The 20,983-nt window shown below is 36.8% G+C and overlaps 3 protein-coding genes across 3 annotated transcripts; 1 reads left to right on the top strand and 2 right to left on the bottom strand.

Annotated features, from left to right (window-relative positions):
- Nucleotides 1-58: 58 nt before the first annotated feature.
- Nucleotides 59-2,178, top strand: LOC123871162. Its single transcript, XM_045914789.1, has one exon. It carries the CDS (start codon nucleotides 171-173, stop codon nucleotides 2,130-2,132), a length of 1,962 nt encoding a protein of 653 aa, XP_045770745.1. The 5' UTR covers nucleotides 59-170; the 3' UTR covers nucleotides 2,133-2,178.
- Nucleotides 2,179-2,421: 243 nt separating this feature from the next.
- On the bottom strand, nucleotides 2,422-5,457 carry LOC123871175 (fatty acid-binding protein 2-like). Its single transcript, XM_045914814.1, has 4 exons — nucleotides 5,198-5,457; nucleotides 4,029-4,195; nucleotides 3,470-3,580; nucleotides 2,422-2,931 (listed from the first exon to the last, which is right to left on the bottom strand). The coding sequence occupies exons 1-4, from the start codon at nucleotides 5,265-5,267 to the stop codon at nucleotides 2,875-2,877; spliced, it is 405 nt and encodes a 134-aa protein (XP_045770770.1). The 5' UTR covers nucleotides 5,268-5,457; the 3' UTR covers nucleotides 2,422-2,874.
- A 4,132-nt stretch (nucleotides 5,458-9,589) lies between these two features.
- LOC123871174 (fatty acid-binding protein, muscle-like) lies at nucleotides 9,590-17,865 on the bottom strand. Its single transcript, XM_045914813.1, has 4 exons — nucleotides 17,554-17,865; nucleotides 11,286-11,455; nucleotides 10,574-10,684; nucleotides 9,590-10,198 (listed from the first exon to the last, which is right to left on the bottom strand). Exons 1-4 carry the CDS (start codon nucleotides 17,624-17,626, stop codon nucleotides 10,139-10,141), a joined length of 414 nt encoding a protein of 137 aa, XP_045770769.1. The 5' UTR covers nucleotides 17,627-17,865; the 3' UTR covers nucleotides 9,590-10,138.
- Between the last annotated feature and the right edge of the window lie 3,118 nt (nucleotides 17,866-20,983).

Genomic DNA, 20,983 nt, shown 5'->3' with positions numbered 1-20,983 from the left:
TCCATAAACTTCTGATATTATATTGGCTGCACTGTTATTTGACGTAATTTTGTCTAAGTTGTCTATGGTAAACTTGACATTTCTTTATTTTGAAAAATAAAAATATAACCTAAACTTTAAAAATATAGATAATTTTTAGTTTACCCTAAATCAAGTGTGATCAACACAAAATGCTTCATGAAATATCTCGAAAAATTATAAATTTAAACAAATATGAGGAAACTAATATATGCTGGAACAACTCTGTGTTAACAGTGCGCGGCAATAAAGAATTGCACTTGTTAGAGTTTTCATACAATTTAAATTCTCTAGAAAAGGGAATCGACTTCAAAGAGTGTACTGTGAGCTGCAGGAAGACCAGTCCCCTGTCAGAGCATTATTTAACTGAATACGTATCACGTGGTGTAAGAAATTTGGAACTTGTTGAGATGGTTACAAATTCCGCCTTTTGGCCTCATAATAAACTTTTAATGCAAGAACTGACGAAGATCACGGCATACCAATGGTCTCCATTTAATCTACTATGTGAAAACGACGGACTACTAGCTGCTGTGAACAGTGTTGGAAATGTTGAATTTTTTGGAGCACAGAGACATGCTTGGTATTCCATTATGGACTTTTCCTCACTAATGAAAACCCAATTAGATGGAAATACCAATAAACTATATAAAAACCCTAAAAACTTTACAGAAATCAAAGATACTGTGTATTTTTTTGAAACTGCATCAATTTGCTGGGCTTCTAATTTAAACGAAGATAACTCATGTTATTTTGTCACAGCCCAGAAATCTGGTGATATATTGTTTTGGTCAATAAAATATCATCTCGGTTATTTCGAAGCAGGATTCTGTGGTAGTATTCAACACACAAATAATATGGAAATAGTGCATATGCTTTGGATAACTATGGAAGAAAATAATTTTTTGCTAGTCTGCTCCAATGAATCTGGTGAAATTATTTGCTACAAATGCCAAATAACAGAAAACCAGGTCACTCTACTAAAAGTACACAATCTGTGGTCCTATAAAGATAAGATGGTTACAACATACCTGCATCACCACTTTGAGGATGATAAATTGTTATTATTTTTTAATAAACACAGACATTTAGTCATTCAATTGTATGACAAAAATTTGAAGTTATTATTCCAACATGTCCAAAATGTAAATGATTACAAAATAACTTCTCTAACAAAATATAAGGACACATTTTATTTGACCACAGTGAATAAAAAAGTATATAAAATTGATTATTCAATAATTGATGAAACTATACAGGTATCTTTGGAAGTGATTGGGTTCAAAGATCCCGGTCCATCCTACGAACTCTATGGTATAGCAATTTCAACAAATAGTGCTCTTTTTGCACTCGCAATGATAAACAGAAAACTTTTGCTCAAGAAACAGACTGTCAGTATTGAAATAGTTCTGTTAAGCCCTGATACTGGATTAGATACAGAAATAATAAATATTTTAAACAATCCATCAAAAAAGCTAACCTACATGTGGGATGTCATAGAAGTGTTTAGATGTAAGACTATAAAAACTAAAAAGCTACCAGAATTAGATTACGGTTGTTTACTAAACGATGACAGTGATACATATAATATTAAAGTGTATTTGATCATCCTGAACTTGTATCACAGTTTAAATAAATCCATTACCCGTGGCTTGAAAGGATGGCTCCCAGAAACTTCTGTTGAAGTTATAAAGGAGAAAATACTTATGCTTCAAGCTTTCACACAAATCCATAATATTTATTATGCCAATTTTAAAACAAATCCTTGTTTAAGCACTTTTGATCATGAATGTTTTGGATGTAGCAAAACTTATTTAGATTATTATTGTAAAAAGTATGGTAAAAATTTGACTGGTTTAGTTGAAGCAGATGTTCTTAAAACTTCCAATGTGCGGTTTAAATACCTTTGCCAGTGGTGTGATGAAAGTCTTATAGACTTCTCGTGTAAAAATAAACATGTGAACATGATTTGCTCTCTAACATTCACTCCCATTGAAAATGATTATCTTGTATGTAAAAGTTGCAATGCTACTGCAACTAAACAGCTGTATAGTCAAAATCCAACTTGTATATTTTGTGATTTATATTTAATCAACAGCAGTTTAATAACTTAGAATACATATAGGTTCTAAAAAAATAATGTTGTATTCTTTATTAAATTCTAATGGAATATATACCTACTGTTAAATAAAATACACCCCCTTAGGGGTTGAATTTTCAAAAATAGTTTGTTAGCTTATATCTTCATCATAATAGCTATCTGTATGCCTTTCTACCCAATCCGTTCAATAGTATGAGCTGTGCATTGATAGGGCCATACATTTTGTTTTCACACATCGAAGGGCCCAGTGCACTTTCTATATCAAGTCCCTAACACTCAATAAAACTCATCTTGTATTCTATAATTTATTTTAATAAATACAAATTAAATTAAGGCCCTGTTTGACCACCTTCAGATAAACTTTATGTAACGAATATAGCAAGCAAGCACGCCAGTCATACAAGATACATTGAATTCAAAAAAATATGGCGCAGCTCTATAGGTGTTATGAGTTTTTGTATTGGGAGTCTGTCAAAATGTCAAAGTCCGTTAGATAAAGTTTATCTGGCAGTTGTGAAACAGGCCCTAAGTAACAGCGCCCTTCCATTGCTTAGCACCTTGGATGAATTAGATAATTCATCCAAGTTACGCACGCTGTGCATGGACACGCGCGGCAGTCTTAGCGTTGTTCCATTTGACTGGGCTGCATGGGTTCTAGTGGATGATAGGTACGACCTACGTTTTCAAAGAAAGCTAACGTGCGTAGCGTGTCCGTGTGCAGCAATGGACAATTTTGTCGTGTAGCACACGTTACATTATTGAGCGACGTAGTATCTCTTCGCTGTTCCGTTCCAGTCGGTGAACGTAAGGTACTGAAAACAATATTCTATTAGGTAAGTAGATACTTAACATAAAGCTAAAGCCTTACACGTTATCATTGGTAAACAACTGAACTACCTATCACAATAATTACCTACAGGTAGTAGGTACCTATCCAATGGATAAAATAATAATTAGTAATTAATTCGCTGATTTCTGGATTATAGTATCTTCTATTATTAATTCGATTATAGTTTCTTGGATCTCCGGTTATTCTTCATCATGATCAATCCATCGCCGGCACACTACTGAGTACGGGTCTCCTCTCAGAACGAAAAGGATTAGGCCATAGTCTACCACATATCAGATAAAGCGAGTCATATTCAATTGGCAATTGAATATCACTTGCTTTTTTTAAACAAAATGCACATAACACTAAAAAGTTCGATGCCCAGGATCAAAGTGCCGACCCCCTAAAAAGAAGGCCAACGTTTTAAGTTCTAACCATCACGTTATCTAGACTCCGGTTATTCGCTCTAATGAAATTCGAATTTTGGTAAGTGATTCATTTGATCAAATTAATGTTCTTACCACAGTAAGTCCATCATTAGTGAATTCTCTTTTGTAAGTGACAGATTTGCCATCCGGGAATGTCTGGACTTGGGTGATGATATTGTCCTCAACTGTGAAGGTAGTCTTGGCCTGGAATTAAAAAAATACATAATCATAAATATTATTAATCGTTCACTATCACTACAAAATTATACAAATGTAAGTTAAAAATGTATAACACCCCCGACAAGTGAAGGTTACAGTAACTACAAAAGAACTGATAACTTTCAAACGGCTGAACTGATTTTCTTGGATTATAGCTAAGAACACTCTCGATCAAGCCACCTTTCAAACAAAAAAAAACTAAATTAAACTCGGTTCATTCGTTTAGGTGCTACGATGCCACAGACAGATACACAGATACACACGTCAAACTTATAACACCCCTCTTTTTGGGTCGGAGATTAAAAACAACAATGTAAAGTAGAGATATTCCTCATAGCTAAATAATTGTACCTCTATTATCTAGATCTAAAAAAAAATTGATATTAGGTGTAGGTAAGTTTATCTTCAGGTGTATAGGTACCAAGGTACTTACAGTTATACTCTCTGAAACTTGTTCATCAAATTCCACACCATTTTTGAATTTGATGACCTTCTCGCCTTCGGGTGTAATTGTGGTTGAGATGTATGTGTCACCATCCTTTTCAAACTTCGCCAAAGGCTTAGACTTCAGGAAGGCCTCTTTCTTTTCAGGAGGGAGCGCTGCAAATACAAAAAAATAACAATTATCAAACCTACTTAAAAACCGGTCAAGTGCGAGTCGGACTTGCACATGCAGGCTCCGTACCATCGTACAAGAAATAACATTTTTTGTGACATAGCCATAAATTCATAATTTTCGGTTTTTCCCTTGTGGTTTTGATACCCTTGACAGACACGACAGACAACGAAGTGATCCTACAATATCTGGAAATACGGAACCTATATATTATGTACCTGCTTAAAACCTACTGTAAAGAGCCTCAATAACTCAACGGTTGAAGAGCCGACTGAATTCCGAAAGGTCGGCGGTTCGAACCCCACCCGTTGCACTATTGTCGTACCTACTCCTAACACAGCTTTGCGCTTAGTTGGAGGGGAAAGGAGAATATTAGTCATGATTAGCATGGCTAATAATCTTTAAAAAAAAATAGTTAATACTAAGCCATTACACCAATCGCGAGCAATTTACTGTTATCCTTTGAGGAGTTCTGTTCTCTATTTCCGAAGATTGTCTTCAGACCTTAACTAAACTTAAATGGGACCACCTCGGATGTATGACCTACCAAACCGAAAAAAAAACTTTTCAAAATCCGTTCATTTAGTGGAGTAATCGCATAACAAACACAAAAAAACACAGTCGAATAGAGAACCTCCTGCTTTGTTTGAAGTCGGTTGTGATCAACCTGTTTCCGCCCCACTACTGAGTATGGGTCTCCTCTCAGAATGAGAAGGGTTTAGGCCATAGTCTGCCACGCTGGCCCAATGCGGATTGGCAGACTTCACACACCTTTGAGAACATGGAGAACATGGCATGCAGGTTACCTCACGATGTTTTCCTTCACCGTTAAAGCAAGTGATATTTAATTGCTTAAAACGCACATAGCTGAAAAGTTAGTGGTGCGTGCCCAGGATCGAACCCCCGACCTCTGATTAGGAGGCGGACGTTCTAACCACTAGGCTATCACAGCTTTTGAAGCAGGTTAAAAAGGCAAAATTACTCACGGAGTGCATCCAGAAATTCCTTTAAATTCTCATCCTTTTCGTGACCGTAGGTTACTCCAAGAAAAGACATTGTAAAGCTATACAGACTTAGGTAGGTACTAAGGCAAAGTATCCAACGAAAATAAGTGGAAAGCTACGAATCCTCTCCTTTTATTAACTCGATGCCACATATTGACGTTTTAGTAAATAATATAGGTACTTAATACTAATAAATCCTTATCGGTACATATCCAATATGATAACTGGTTATTTAAGTAATGATTTATGTTATAATTCGTTCCTATCTAGGTACGAGTAGGTACATTATCTTTTGCAATGCAATTTATTGAATCAGTGGTGGCAGGTGTTTCCAAGAATTTCAGATTTTCGTTCTGTCATGCAGCATTCAATCAATCAGCCTGTTTGGGTCCACTGCTGGACATAGGTCTTCCCGAGAGCGCGCCACCAAACACGATCCTCCGCCTTCTTCATCCACCCACTTCCCGCTATCCTCTTAAGAGGGCTCTCTCCGTCACTCGTTTCCACTCGTTTCATACAATCGTAGTTCCAATTTCATTTGAATATTAAGCAACCTAAGTCCATGAAATTTTGCAGACATATTCTAGAAACTAATATCTATGTCTGTGGTTTTCCAGATTTCTGTTAAAATATTCGGTTTCAAAGTTACGCGGTCTTAAAATTTTCATACAAATCTTGGAGCCCCTGTAATTTTAATACTACATATTTTTAGAAAAATCTAAAACACCACAGACACAGATATTAGTTTCTAGAATATGTCTGCAAAATTTCATGGACTTTGGTTGCTTAATATTCAAATGAAATTGGAACTACGATTGTATGAAACGAGTGGAAACGAGTGACGGAGAGAGCCCTGTTAAGGTCGTCAGTCCAGCGGGTCGGAGGTCGTCCCACACCGCGCTTGCTGATACGCGGTCTCCACTCCAGAACACGTCTGCCCCAGCGGCCATCAGTTCTGCGGCAGACGTGGCCTGCCCACTTCAGCTGGATAATTCGTTGAGCTATGTCGGTCACTCTGCATGCAGCGTTACCTAATTACCTAAGTACCTATTTGTTTCAAGCTCAGATTCGAGAGAAAGTAGAAGAGATGCTAAAATCCTCGCAATGAGTTCACCTTGAAACTTTTGTCTTCTAGAATCTGAGGAGGCAATCTTAAGCTCAATTTGTAGATTTAGATAATTTTGTTTGACTTTGCATCGCCAGCATGAAACTGCAATATTTATCAAACTAAATAAAAATAAAGATAAAACATAATTCTTATAACTTTTATTGGGGCGACTGATGTAAGTAAAATTTAATCGTAACATTCTGCGGCGTCTGCTAAAGCTAGAGACTGACCTGCATCATTTGAAAGTAATGTCAGATAGACGGCCGTATTCACAATTGCTATTACGTCTCACAGTGCGCTCAAACGCATAGTGTGGGTTCCACCAATCAGATCACTGTAAATTGACGTGACACAGTCATCTGATTGGTGGAACTCACACTGTGCGTTCCAGCGCACTATTAGACCTCATAGTAAAGTTTGTGAATACGGGTGTATGTTAGGTTAGTGATCGAGTCCAACGATAGCTCCGCTGTACATTCTTTTATTAGCAGCTCGATTGCGGTAGAATGACAACTACAATGTCACGATCGCAATCACCTCTGATTGGTTGATGCTCGCTCACTATTGGCTAAAATGCATTACTGCAACAAGAATAGCATAAAAGCCAATATTAACAATTGCGATTGTAATAATGATTGATGCAGGTTTTATGGAATCGAGCTACAGATGCCGTAACATAAACACGTTTGTTACAAATGTTACTTTCGTTACAATTCCATTTTTTGTTGGGTAGTCACCATATTAATATTCTCAGCTTACTCTACCTACTGACAATACGAATGTTCACATTTGTAATACTTACATATGTTACAATTTATATTACGTTCAAATGAAACAGGTCAGCCGCCAGCTTTAGAATTTGAGTAATTTAAGTTTTATTGCAGTTTGATAGGAAAAGCGGCGCCTCATGCAATGATAAATTGATAACATAACCGATTAAAAATATGACGACCGATATGGTTTAGCCATATCGGTCGTCATATTATTATTTTTAATTTTGTTGTAATTTTATCATTATCGAGTAGCACTCCTTATTCAATTATTGTAATAATCTAGCTTATGTCCACGAATTCATCCGCGTGGATTACACGCCCTCGCTACCCTTAGACAAACTCCTATTATACCCCTTTAGTGGTAAAATTTTCAAGACTCCTTCTTAGCGGATGTTTAGGTTATAATAGCTACTAACTGCATGCCAAATTTTAGCCCGACCCGTCCTGTAGTTTGAGTTGTGCGTTGATAGATCAGTCAGCCAGTCTGTCAGTTAGCTTTCCTTTTATATACATATTAGGGTTGTCCTTATTTTTCGACTTTTGAATTATCCCCGGGGCACTTTCTCATTTGATTATATACTTACCTCTAAATATGAAATAAGTTTTTTTTGTTTTTTGTTTTGTTAAGATTTAGAGGTCGCTACCAGCTGTCAAAATTTTTACAAAAAGCGTTGAAGGACAGCTCAAATTATGGTTTCATTCAGGTGTTTATTTTACATTTTACGCGCTCACATATACAATCGGTTCTTCCCCTGCCTCCCCTCGACCTCTCATCTGTACCGGCGCGTCGAGATTTGGACCGATCATACAAACAAAATCATAAGCCATAAGCACTTCTCTCAAGATTGGGTTGAAATTTAGAATGGAGATAGATTATACCCTGCATAGGCTACTTTTTATCCCGGAAAATCAAAGAGTTTCGCGGAAAGTCGCGGGCATCAGCTAGTTTATAATAATAATATAATATTTAATATTATATTATATATTACAATACACTTATTAGAGATTTAGTATCTATCTCTACATTCGCTCTGACTTCACACGATATTATTCTTAAAGTAATGTAAATGACCCAATAACTAGCGCTAAGCGGAAGCGTTAGCATCAGTGTCTTGGGAATTATACCCATAATGAATATACACGACGGTGTAGATAATATATTTTTTGTGAAGATAAAATATAACAATTACTGTTTCAAGGTAGTCGGTACCTACCTACTACAGTACGCGACAGGTTGAGATGGCAATCGGGGTATGTGGCGGGGGGACGCCCAGTGGACCTGCACGTCACCCAGCGCTCATCTGCAGCGGGGTTGTGCGGGTGTGCGGGGCGTCCCCACTCCGGTTGCCATCTCAACCTGTCGCGCACTAGTACAGGTAGTCTAATGCGAAAGTGTGTCTGAGTTTTTCAGGGTACAGAGATACCTAGCTTGGATCTCAGAGACAAAGGCCTTTTTTTGTTCCAGATATTGAAGTAAGTATAAGGTGTACCCATATAAGTATACTTGCAGAAAATCAAAAAGTTCCCATGATATACCTACCTACCTACCTAAATCCACGTGAATGTATTCGAGGTCATCATCTAATTATTGGTACAGAGATAGATTGCATCCCGGAAATGGATATACCTACTTATAGGCTATAGACTTACTAGCGACCCGCCCCGGCTTCGCACGGGTGGACATTTATTTATTCTATTTTCCGGGATAAAATATAGCCTATACGGTGTGCGCGCACACGTTCGAATATGCAGGAACCCAGGGCGCGCGCCGTGACAGTGAATGACGTTTATTATCTGTGTAAAACTGAACACTCTTCTTTGTCCTTTTGTAACCAATTTTCATTGCTGGTCGAATTCATAAATTAATAATGTATATTTCCTGTTTTATTGCAATTAATACACCTACGCCAAATCCGATGGATCTCGGCCACAAGTAAACCTACAAATCCGGCGTGGTGCGCCAACATACGGATTCGGAAGAATCCCTCTAAGTAATGGTAAAAGAAATTTTGAAATCGGTCCAGTAGTTTTTGAGCCTATTCAATACAAACATACAAAATACAAAAATACAAAGGTTTCCTCTTTATAATATTAATATAGATAGGCTACCTACCTACTTTTATCTCCGGAAAATCAGAGACCTCCCACGGGATTGTTAGAAAACCTTTTACGCAGACGAAGTCGCGGGCATTTTCTAGTGTTTGTTATATTTTGGAACTTTGTTTATGTACCGAGTAAGTATTAGGTAGTGAGGTAGGTAGGTATATAATTAGGTTGAAACTAGGTAGGTACCTAGGTACTTATATGTAACTTGTATGTATGTATTGATTTTTAATTTTAAAAAGTAGGTATTATTTCTTGTACGATGGTACGAAACCCTTCGTGAACGACTCGCACTTGACCGGTATTTTTAAAATTCGTACTTTTTGTTTTTCCGGGACGTTTGTCCATGTTGTCCTTTGTTTGTATATGTAGTAAATATAAAGAAAAACAAAAAAAAAAACCAAAAAGGCTTTATTAGTAACATAAATAATGATATCAATTTATTAATTCCACAAATACCTACTTATACTTATGTACCTACACTAAGATACTTAGGTATACCTACTACTTCCTAAGTATCTTAGTAGATACGTAGTTATAGCTAAGGAGCTTCAATTCAATTCAATTTTCTTTATAGCGAATTTGGGTTAGTTTAGGTACAGATCTTAATATAAGTATCTTCGGTAAGTATATTTAATTAGACAGCTACAAGTAGTTGTTAAAATTGATAGCTAGGTAGATAGATAAATATCTTTTAGTACTATACATAGTATAGTACTTAGTACATAGTATTACATCTATGTATTTTATTTATTTAATACCTAACGCAGCGACAAAATTTGCAAGAAGTTGATTTTATTAGCTAAAACTCAGGAAAACTAACGTAAATCAGTAACATCAGAGTAAATTTGGACTTTTTTAGGACAATTTCAACTTCTGGCACATAATTTTATGGTTTTAATTTTTCTTCCACCAGCTCCCTATCTGTTAAACAATACGTTAATTGACTAATTCGTATATCCTTATACATTTTCCATCCCAACCTTCAGCTGTGGTTGTCTGAAACAGAAAGTTAAACATGTTGCAATGGTTGGCATTGAATAGCTGCACCTAATATGCACCTACCTATTATAATACAAATAAATAAAATTAAACTCAAAGTAGTCTGTGGTTTTAAAATAACTAGGGTAGACACCAAAGGGATTTAAACTTGTACCTAGTAGGTAAAAATCCTATATAACCCGATGTCTTTCCCAGAACGTCTTCGAGATTTCTGTGGAGGGCACAGAGGTACACACCTACTTAGGTACTATGAAGCCGGAATTTTCCGAATTCCTACGGGTTAGAGAATAAAGAGAATTTAATTTATAATTTTACCTTGCCAAGCCATTGATTGTTAGTTAGGTAACTACTTAATAATGAATTCCTTCTTACCACGGTCAGTAATTTGTCGGAAAATTCTCTCACATGCGTTGATTTTCTACCATTTTCTTCTATTTGTGTTTGAATTAGAGCATCGCCGTCAACGCGCATTATTGACTTCACCTGAAAATCAAATCAAATTAGTGATCATTATTTCAGTGACAATAATAAATTACTATCTAATCGGTTACCACTCGGCTCTGCTAAAGTTGCAATGGGTGTGGCATAAGGCTCAAATAACCGATAATACCTAATCGTTTGGGTCCTGAAGTGGACCTTGTACCTACCAGAAAACCCCCTACGAACTACTGAAAGGAATGTTGACAAGCGAATAACACTGGGAGTCACTAGACATACTTAGAGCTCGTTCACACAGGCTGCGTAAGCGTAGACGTAGCGCGTACCATTGCGTTGTAACGTATGGAACTGTATGAAACATGGCATACCGCTTGCGTGGCGTGAACGTTCACGTGGACTTGATGCGTTACATCTACGTTACATTGCGTCTATGGGTTTACGCGCGTCACTACGCACGTGTCACGTGTATGTGCTGCATACGCAATTGGTATGAATCGGTCAATCGGTCAATGTGAATCGGAAATGTACAGGAATATTACAAAGTCGACTGCCAACTTTCGCTGATCGGAGAAGTACTTGCCTAAGTTAGTAGGTAGGTAGTTAAGGATATGGTTTGACAAGGTATGCTTTTTTACTAACTTCTCACCTTGACTCCATCTGGTCTATCTTCGTCGAACTCTTCGCCAAGTTTGAAGGTGATGACAACTTTTCGTATCGGAGTTGTCATCGTCAAGGAGTACGACCCGTCGTCATTCTTCGTCAGAACACTAACAGGGGACAGGGCTGTGACTAATTTCCTTGACAGCAGACCCACATCTGTAACCGAAAATGATATAAATTAACTACCTAATTATTAGGTATAAGTACCAAGATAAAAACTTATAGCTAACTAGCTGATGCCCGCGACTTCGTCCGCTTGGATTTAGGTTTTTGAAATCCCGTGGGAACTCTTTGATTTTCTAGGATAAAAAGCAGCCTATGTGCTAATCCAGGATATTATCTATATCCATTCCAAATTTCAACCAAATCTGTTCAGAAGTTTTTGCGTGAAAGAGTGACAAACATACACACATACACACAAACTTTCGCCTTTATAATATTAGTGTGAAGTTAGATGCTCGCGTGGAAGGGTGCCAAGAATACTGGCATACTTTCGCTAATAACCGATTTCAGCCATCTCTGCCCTGATACTGATAGGGCCGGTCTCCGTTTCCAGGGAATCAGCGTCGATACATCAGCCACCATCCCGAGTCCCAACTAATCCCTACTGTGCTGGCTCAACGAGTGTACGAATAACACACACACACATGCACACGCACACGCCCAGGTAGGAAGGTGGTCACTAAACTCAAACTTATGGGTTTGGACTATAAACTAAGTAGGTACTCATAGTTAAGTAGGTATACCTGCTTACATAGTCGCTGATGATATTTCAATATTTAATATTAGATTTAATAATTTTTGTTACCCGATTCGTAAAGCTAAAAGATCGTAGCTAATAATAAGATTACCTAAAAACCTAAATTACCTTTTACTGAACAATACTTTTTTTTACCTAGATAGGTCTAGGTAAATAACTCATGAGATAACAATAAACCAAGTAGATACCTATCTATCTAATTAGTTAATTGGCATGATGAAGGAAATGCTACAGGAAATGCCATTCACAATTATTATTTTAAAGACCTTGTGAAGTCAGTAAAAAACATATAAGTCATATAATAACTTACATTCATTTTTACGAAAATAATAAAAAACCGGCCAAGTGCGAGTCAGACTCGAGCACCAAGGGTTCCGTACTCGGGTATTTTCCGACATTTTGCACGATAAATCAGAAACTATTAAGTATGCTTAAAAATACATAAAAATCTGTTTTATAATTTACAGTAAAGCCCTTCCATAATAGTACTCCACTTGGTATTACTTTGAAAATTGAAACACATTCTAATTTTTTTTTAGATTATTTAATCACAAATTCATAATTTTCGAATTTATTTCTTTACTTGTGCTAAAAGACCTACTTACTTACCTTTCATGATTCTAGGTGAACGGGAAGTACCCTATAGGTTTTCTTGACTGACACGACGGAGGGACAGACACACAAACAGACAGAGACAGATAACGAAGTGATCCTATAAGGATTCCGTTTTTCCTTTTGAGGTACGGAACCCTAAAAAGAACATAAAATACGTTTTAAAATATCATTGACTCGACATTGTGCTTTTAATTTTATTTTCTTTGTTCAATCATTCATTTATTGTGTTTAAGTTTTTATTAGTAAGTAACTACTACTTAAAACTCTTAGAGCCGTCGCAAACTCACAAATTGGAGTAGAGTCAAGTCTTTTTCTAACAATCTAAACTCAGCTTTATACACTGTAATATACCTACCGTTGAAATTGCATAGAGCTCCTGAATTTACAGCACTCACGCCGCCGCCGAGTCAAAATTATCCGGGCCCGAAAAACTAGCAGACAAGCAGACACTTTCGCATTTATAATTATAGTTATCAGTATAGATTTATTTGATTTATTGATAATACTATCATTGTAGTCTGTAGAGGCTATTATATTATGTCTGGATACCTACCTACTTGTCTGTTATTAATACCCACTTAGTTATTTACCTACCTATGTTTGGAAATCATACGCATTCGTGTGAACAATGTTGGTAATTCAATTGCACTACGATATAGGTAACTATGCATTAATTAGTTTACGTAACAACACCGGTTCGCACCGTGAGTAATCAATAATATTTCCATGTGCTCTGAAGCGTTAGAAATCTTCTTAAATAGGGTAATATAAAAGATAATATTTGTCTATCTGTTCGTTACCTATTCGATTGCGTATCGTCCGATTAAGTTGATAGGCCAATGCCCACTTTTGGCCAAGATTCGTTCATCAATGTGATAAATAGGCAGGTACTTGGTACTATAAAAATTACTTATTTAGTAACTAAAATAATACAGGTAGTTATTTATTTTATGGTGTTCATACCTGAAACCATCCGGAACTTAAGTCAAAATAAAAGAGAAACTCAATCAATTTTTAAAGATTATTATTTAACTACCAAACTATGTTTGTTTTATTGCAACTTGATTTTTTTTAGGTACATGCTTTGCAAAAGTTCGTCCGAATCAGTGTTTAAATTAAAACAAGTGTAAATTAAAAATTTATAACACCCCCGACAAGTGAAGATTACAGTAACTAGAAAAGAGCTGATAACTTTCAAACGGCTGAACCGATTTTCTTGGATTATAGCGAAGAACACTCTCGATCAAGCCACCTTTCAAACAAAAAAAACTAAATTAAATTCGGTTTATTAGTTTAGGAGCTACGATGCCACGGACAGATACACAGATAACGAGATACATAGATACACAGATACTTATAACACCCCTCTTTTTAGGTCGGGGCTTAAAAAGAGCTTGTTTCTTTATCTATTACCAACTTATCTCAATCCAAATGCCAACAACTTCTTTCATTGATTTGCGTACCTTGACCAAGCCCCCATTTTGTCGACTGGGAATTTCCCTTTATTGCAGTTTTTCCTGGCACTTATAAGTATGAAGGTTTCTATCAACGAACGATAGGTGGTGCGCGAGTAGTTCAAACAAAACAGGCATTGTAACGCACGCTGGGCATTAATTATATTATCATTACCTTTTTAATTTTTTATTATAAACAAAACAAAGCCCATATCTACTCGTACGTATTTGACCATTTGCCTTGAGTTGAGTAATAGCCTTGAGTCCAAATTCCAAAACTTTACGTAAATAGATGTTTATTACTATAACGTACATGATAGAAGATATATGATAACTATCTTTTGGTCACATATTAAAACTCTTATTTTCCGTGAAAAAAATCCGCCATGACTACCACTGGCCATAAAGTAGCACAGTGGTCATTTCGGACTCCTACTGACTAAAAAACCTAACGAAGTTCCATCCCACCGCTAACGACGGAGCCCAAGCGACTGACAACGCCTCGTTACTCCGCCAATGATACATCCAACGTAGTGTCTTAGTGGTCTAGGACACTACGTTCTCCCAAACGCGGTTAAGGGCATGCCAGAACCACAGCATGCCAACCAACCCGAGGACCACACTGTGAACGACGGACGGAAGGCAATTCCCTTTCAACGTGCCCTATCCACAACATCGCTCTCACCCGTCACCAAACTGGACATAATATGGACACACCAATATTTTAATAACCTTAGCTGACTTTTGAAGATCTAATCAAATTAGCGTTTATGCACGAAGTAGGTAGGTAGGTAATACTTACTTGCTTATCTTATACAATTAGTATACCAGTGCTAAAAGCTTGGACAATCATATTGATATTATTAGGACACACTATCCTTAATATCTACTTAGGTATGAGACACTCATGTCTCATACCTAAATAGAATATACAGAGGGGTTGGGAATACCTCCTATATCATTGTAAGTAAGTAAGTACCTACCTATATAATTTGTTGGGCTTTACATAGTCAGGCACACGAGGAGGTTACCTGGCAGGAACCCCAACAAAGTACATACCTGCAGCAACCTTTTTAACCGACTTCTAAAAAAGGAGGAGGTTCTCAATTCGTCGGGATCTTTTTATTTATTTTTTTATTTTTCATGTATGTTCCCCGATTACTCAAAGACCCCTGGACCGATTTGGAAAAATTTTTTTTTGTTTGAAAGGGTATACTGTGCAGGTGGTCCCATATAAATTTGGTGAAGATCTGATGAATATCTTCGGAGATGGAGAACAGAACTCCTCAATGGATAAGAGCAAATTGCTCGCGATCACTGTAATAGCTTAGTAAACAGTAGGGTTTTAACTGGGCATAGCATATTATAGTACAGTGGGGCCACTAAAAATTGTGAAATAAAAAAATTTCAAAAGAAAAATAAAACCGACTTCAAAAACCAAAAACACTAAAAAGTAGAAAATAATTTTTGTTTAGCTACACATGTAATGTACCTAGGTATGAAGTCGGGCGAGCTTCACTCTTGGATTTCTAATTTTGTTTTAATATGCTCGCTCGACTTCATAACTAGGTACATTACATGTGTAGCTAAACAAAAATTATTTTCTACTTTTTAGTGTTTTTGGTTTTTGAAGTCGGTTTTATTTTTCTTTTGAAATTTTTTTATTTCACAATTTTTCTATAGTGTGGGTATACACGTGATTATGGTCCAAGAGCCGCGAGATCAATAGTCCTATGGATCAGTCATAATATAAACATTTTTGTGCATAGAACTAACCTAAGTGTTATACCTACAAAAATTCTCCAATTGTACCCACATGCAAAGATATGCTGCCACTTCTGGTAGTGATTTTAGGCGTTTTCTTTTCAAATTGAAGGTTTTTATGTGCAAAATAAATGTGTCATCTGTATGATGTACCTAAATGTATTCGATATCTTAAGAAAATTAAATAAAAAAACTGTCATAGCGTTCGACTCAGATGGTTGATAAAGCGGATAAATCTTGTCGACCTTCGACATTTATTTCCTACATCAAAACCTACAGTTTGGTATAAATAATTATGTACTTACTAGCTGATACCCGCGACTTCGTTCGCGTGGATGTAGGTTTTTTAAAATTCCCGTGGGAACTCTTTGATTTTCCGGGATAAAAAGTAGCCTATGTGCTAATTCAGGGTACAATCTATCTCCATTCTAAATTTCAGCCCAATCCGTCCAGTAGTTTTTGCGTGAAGGAGTAACAAACATACACACACACACACATACAAACTTTCTCCTTTATAATATTAGTGTGAAGTACCTTATAAAGAAGATAATGAATAATAAAAGGAAGTGGAATTTTTGGATGGAAAATAGACTAAGAGCCCATGAGGGAGAGAGCTTCGTTATTTAATAAAAGCTGAAAGTTTCTGTGCGCATTGTCCTCAACACAGGGAAGAACGATCAGCGCAAAGAGTACCTAATAAAATACAGCGACTATGAAGTTTGGATCATGGTGGCTTTGGCAGATAACAGGTAACAAAGACGTAAATATAAAATCTTTCGTCAAAGTATAAAGTCTAATTTTTTTATACTTTCTTCGCAATAGTACCTTAGATATCACGGTATATAGCATTGCCAGACACTCAAGTATCGTGGCAACCCCCTGCTAGACACCCTTAAACTATGATATCTCAAAGTTGACTGAATGAAAATCAACACAGCTCAAACTACGGGATGGATCGGGGTGTTTTTTTTTTTTTAAAAGAATATTAGCCATGTTAAATGACTAATATTCACCTTTCCTCTTCAACTAAGCGTCAGGCTTGTGCTAGGAGTAGGTACGACAATTATAGTGCAACGGGCGGGGTTTGAACCGTCACCTTTCGGTTTTCAGTCACTCCTTTACCGGTTGAGCTATTGAGGCATGATGTTTGGCATGCAGATAGTTAATATGACGTAAAAATCTTCTAAGAAAGGATTTTTGAAAATTCAACCCCTAAGGGGATAAAATCAGGGTTTGAAAATGTAGTCCACGCGAACCAAGTAGCGGGCATAAACTAGTTCGACTATAATTTTAGAGTTATCGTTGCTAAGGGCTATGATTTTATGAAAATCTAATAAGTAACTTTGCTATGAGTATGAGGGTACCTACCTGATAGACCCACATAAACAGTTACTGTTAAACTCATAACTGATTCCCGCAATTGCACTGAGAAAAAGACAGCACCGAAAATGACTAAACTGTTTTGTATTCAGGGCAAAATACAATTTCAATGATGATTGAACACATTGCCCTCGGATTTATTATGAATATTTTAGTATTAATTACTGAAGTACCTAATAAGTTAGAATTCCGCTCAGTACTCTAACTACAGCTCTACTTACGGGTAAAAGTAACACGTGCGATTGACCTATTTAATATTCATAGTAAAAATAAACACTCACCAATAAATTTAAGGTATTCCTCAAAGTTCTCTGAGGTTTTTAACTTATATTTTTTCCCGAGATATTTTTCCATCGTACTTACACTGAAACACGTCAGTAACACTAAGCGATCGGTCACGATTTAACTAACTATACAGAAAAACAACGCAAACCAAACCTACAAGTATAATTTATTAAAAGGATCTATAAATTAAAGAAAAGAAATCGATAAAATCCAAGCTCCATTCCAAGAGAACACGTGCTGTTATAATGGCAGAGATATTTTTAAATTTTATTTATGGTCAACACGGTCAATAACAAAGAGCAATACCTACTAACGACATTTGCATTTTTCATGTTGATCGCACATTATGGACGTAGAGCCAGCCGCTCGAATATTTACGCCAGAGTGCGACATTGCGGCATGCCATAGCGTTGCATGGTATGATCAAGGCACAATAATTTTTTAAGGGTTCCGTATCTCAAAAGGAAAAAGGAACCCTTATCGGATCACTTTGTTGTCTGTCTGTCTATCCGTCTGTCGTGTCTGTCAAGAAACCTATATGGTAACTCCCGTTGACCTAAAATTATTTTTGGCAGGTAGGTAGGTCTTAAAGCACAAGTAAAGGAAAAAAATCCGAAAACCGAGAATTTGTGGTTATATCAGAAAATTAAAATTAAAGTGTGTTCATGAAAAAGTTAATTTAGTAAAATCACATATAGATGTCGCAGTCTATTATTAACTTGCATGTTCTACATAAAAGTGTTAGGTATATCTGGTACGATGGTACGGAACCCTTTGTGTGCCAGTCCGACTCGCACTTGACTGGTTTTTCAGGAAACCTTCATACCTGAGTCTCTCTCTGAGCTCTCCATAATGTTCTCAAAGGTGTGTAAAGTCTGCCAATTCGTACTGGGCCAGCAGCGTGGCAGAGTATGGGGCCGTTCTCAGTAGTGGCACGTAGTGGGCTGGCGATGAGTTGATTGTGATGATGTTGAAGAAATTATCAGCAGACTGTCTTACCTACCGTAAAATTCTAATCGATAGCACGATGCTGTCTGGTCATAAAATAGATATGCATAAAATATTAATATTTCAATTTGTTGCATGCAGTATTGTCGCTTCAGTGTAAAACAGCCTAATTATCTTCTAACTCGTCTCATCAAGCCACATTATCATTTAAATTCGATTACTTCCTATCAGGTGTGATTGTGGTCAACCGTGTGGCTATAAACTCATATTATGGGTACTTCCTACTAATGTTATAAACTAGCTGATGCCCGCGGTTTCGATCCCGTGGATATACGAGTAGGTTTTTAAAAACCCAGTGGTAACTCATTGATTTTCAGAGATAAAAAGTAGCCTACGTGTTAATCTAGGGTATAATCTATCTCCATTCCAAATATCAGCGAAATCTGTTCAGTAGTTTTGCTTGAAAGAATAACAAACATCCATACATCCATCCATACATACAAACTTTCGCGTTTATAATACCTATTACTAAGAAGATGTTAATTTTTCACAGACAGTCCGCTTGTCTGTGAATTTCGCTGATTTTGTTGGGTACAGAATATATAGCTTGTATCTTGGAGATGGAAATAGGCTACTTTTATCACGGAAAATCACAAAGTTCTCGCAGACGAAGATCAAGTATTACTATCAGTGAATAATAAAAATAAACTAGGTACTTAGGTACCTTATAAAAATTTGTTGATTGTAGTAAAGCTCATGATACGCTGGGTACGTATAAAACCCTGTTACCTACATAAAATCATGTGGTTAACCTAGACCTCGGCTCAACGATCTCGTTTCAATTAATTAATATTGCCTTACCTGAGTAGGTATAATTATAATACATATAACCAGCTGATGCCCGTGCCTTCGTCCGCGTGGATTTAGGTTTTTCAAAATCCACTCTTTGATTTTCCGGAATAAAAAGTATGTCCTTTAATCCAGGGTATAATCTACCTGTATCTCCGTTTCCAGCCAAATCCGTCCAGTGGTTTTTGCGTGCAAAAGTAACAAACATCGACCATCGCGTTTATAGTATTAATAGGATAATAGTTATCAGCTAGTGCTGATGCCCGCGACTTCGTCCACGTGGATTTTCCGGATAAAAAGTATGTCCTTTAGCCTGTCCTCCAGGTCTTGTCCATGCAAAAAATCACGTCGATCTATTGCTTCGTTGCGGCGTGAATGAAGGATAAACAAATACACTTTCACATTTATATGGATAGTGATCAGTAGTACCTAGTAGGGGAGTCCAAGCGCGGATTTTGGGATTTACCTACTCGAGCGCGTGCAAAAATCAGCCATGACTTTTGGTCGCGTCCTTAGAATAAAAAGGTCGCGTCCAAATCGTCAGTCTTTTGAATGGGAGCTACTAGAGTAGAGGGTTCACTTAACATCTCTTGTCAATATCTGATGCGGTCGAGAAATATTTTTGGTTTTATTTTCTTTTAATTAATTTATAGATTAGCGCTTAGCTACTATCAGACCTGGTGGCAAGTGATGATGCAGCCTAAGATGGAGTGCAAGCTACCTACTGCTTAAACCACTGCACACTGGTCTAGAATTTTGAGAGTTTGTATTACATATTTACATTTTCTTACCTAACGTAGACACCAACTAAGAAAGGATTTTCAGGAATATTTTTACCCCAGTAACTCTAGCCTAAAGACGGGTCTGCCAGTGGGTTATTCTTTAATATTGTTTTATGATGTATGAGAGTGAGGGGATTGAGAGTGCAGCTGTATTTCGCGTTCACACTTAAATACACTATCGCATGAGCCCTGCGTAAATGGCTAGTCTCAGTTGAAATCACAATCACATTGTAGCATAATTGCTATTTATTTTTCACAGTATTAGTTTAGTTTTAATTTTTAGGATTCCGTTTTCGAAGAGTGCCAACGGGACCCTTTTGCTAAGACTCCGCTGTCCGTTCGTCTCCAGCAATCTGTGTTTACCGACAGTGAGTAGTTGCGACAATGGCAGTATCATTTCCACGTGTTTATATAAAAATCTTTACTAGATAAGATCCAGTTTAAGAAATTAGCTCTAGTATCGACTAATTTGTAAGTCGATATTAGAGCTAATTCCTTAACTGGACCCTTTCAAGTAAAGATTTTTGTATTAATAGGTGGGGATGATACTGTTACTATCGCAAATAGAATGTCATAAGCCTACTTTGTCGTATTAGTTTACAAATTGCGAAAAACCAAATAAAATTTGAATTTCGCGGGCAGAGCCGTCGCAAACTCTTTGACGGGTGGAAAATAAAATAGTGTGAAAAACGGAGACAGCGTTTTGTGATTGTCACCCTCTAACTGCACCTCGCCAAGAGAGAGGCCAGGTGAATGAATTTAGCTTGATTTCAAGATTTTTTAGTCAAAAACGGTAAAGTGATAATTGTTAATCGACGTTTGGAATTCGTCTATTTTTGGCAAACGA

This window comes from Maniola jurtina, chromosome 13, assembly GCF_905333055.1.
Source record: "Maniola jurtina chromosome 13, ilManJurt1.1, whole genome shotgun sequence".
In the NCBI taxonomy this organism is placed as follows: Eukaryota; Metazoa; Arthropoda; class Insecta; order Lepidoptera; family Nymphalidae; genus Maniola; species Maniola jurtina.
Note: the sequence above shows the minus strand (reverse complement) of the source record. Positions and strands in the feature narration are given on the sequence as shown.

What these genes read in the sequence shown, in the direction of transcription:
- LOC123871174 (XM_045914813.1), bottom strand. Translation starts at nt 17,626, where the DNA reads ATGGAAAAATATCTCGGGAAAAAATATAAGTTAAAAACCTCAGAGAAC. An exon ending in ATAGACCAGATGGAGTCAAG is followed by an intron (nt 10,685 to 11,285) that starts GTGAGAAGTTAG and finishes TTTGATTTTCAG; the next exon opens with GTGAAGTCAATAATGCGCGT. An exon ending in CCGACAAATTACTGACCGTG is followed by an intron (nt 10,199 to 10,573) that starts GTAAGAAGGAAT and finishes TTTCTGTTTCAG; the next exon opens with ACAACCACAGCTGAAGGTTG.
- LOC123871162 (XM_045914789.1), top strand. Translation starts at nt 171, where the DNA reads ATGCTTCATGAAATATCTCGAAAAATTATAAATTTAAACAAATATGAG.
- LOC123871175 (XM_045914814.1), bottom strand. Translation starts at nt 5,267, where the DNA reads ATGTCTTTTCTTGGAGTAACCTACGGTCACGAAAAGGATGAGAATTTA. An exon ending in AAGTTTCAGAGAGTATAACT is followed by an intron (nt 3,581 to 4,028) that starts GTAAGTACCTTG and finishes TTTTAATTCCAG; the next exon opens with GCCAAGACTACCTTCACAGT. An exon ending in CTAATGATGGACTTACTGTG is followed by an intron (nt 2,932 to 3,469) that starts GTAAGAACATTA and finishes TATTGTTTTCAG; the next exon opens with TACCTTACGTTCACCGACTG.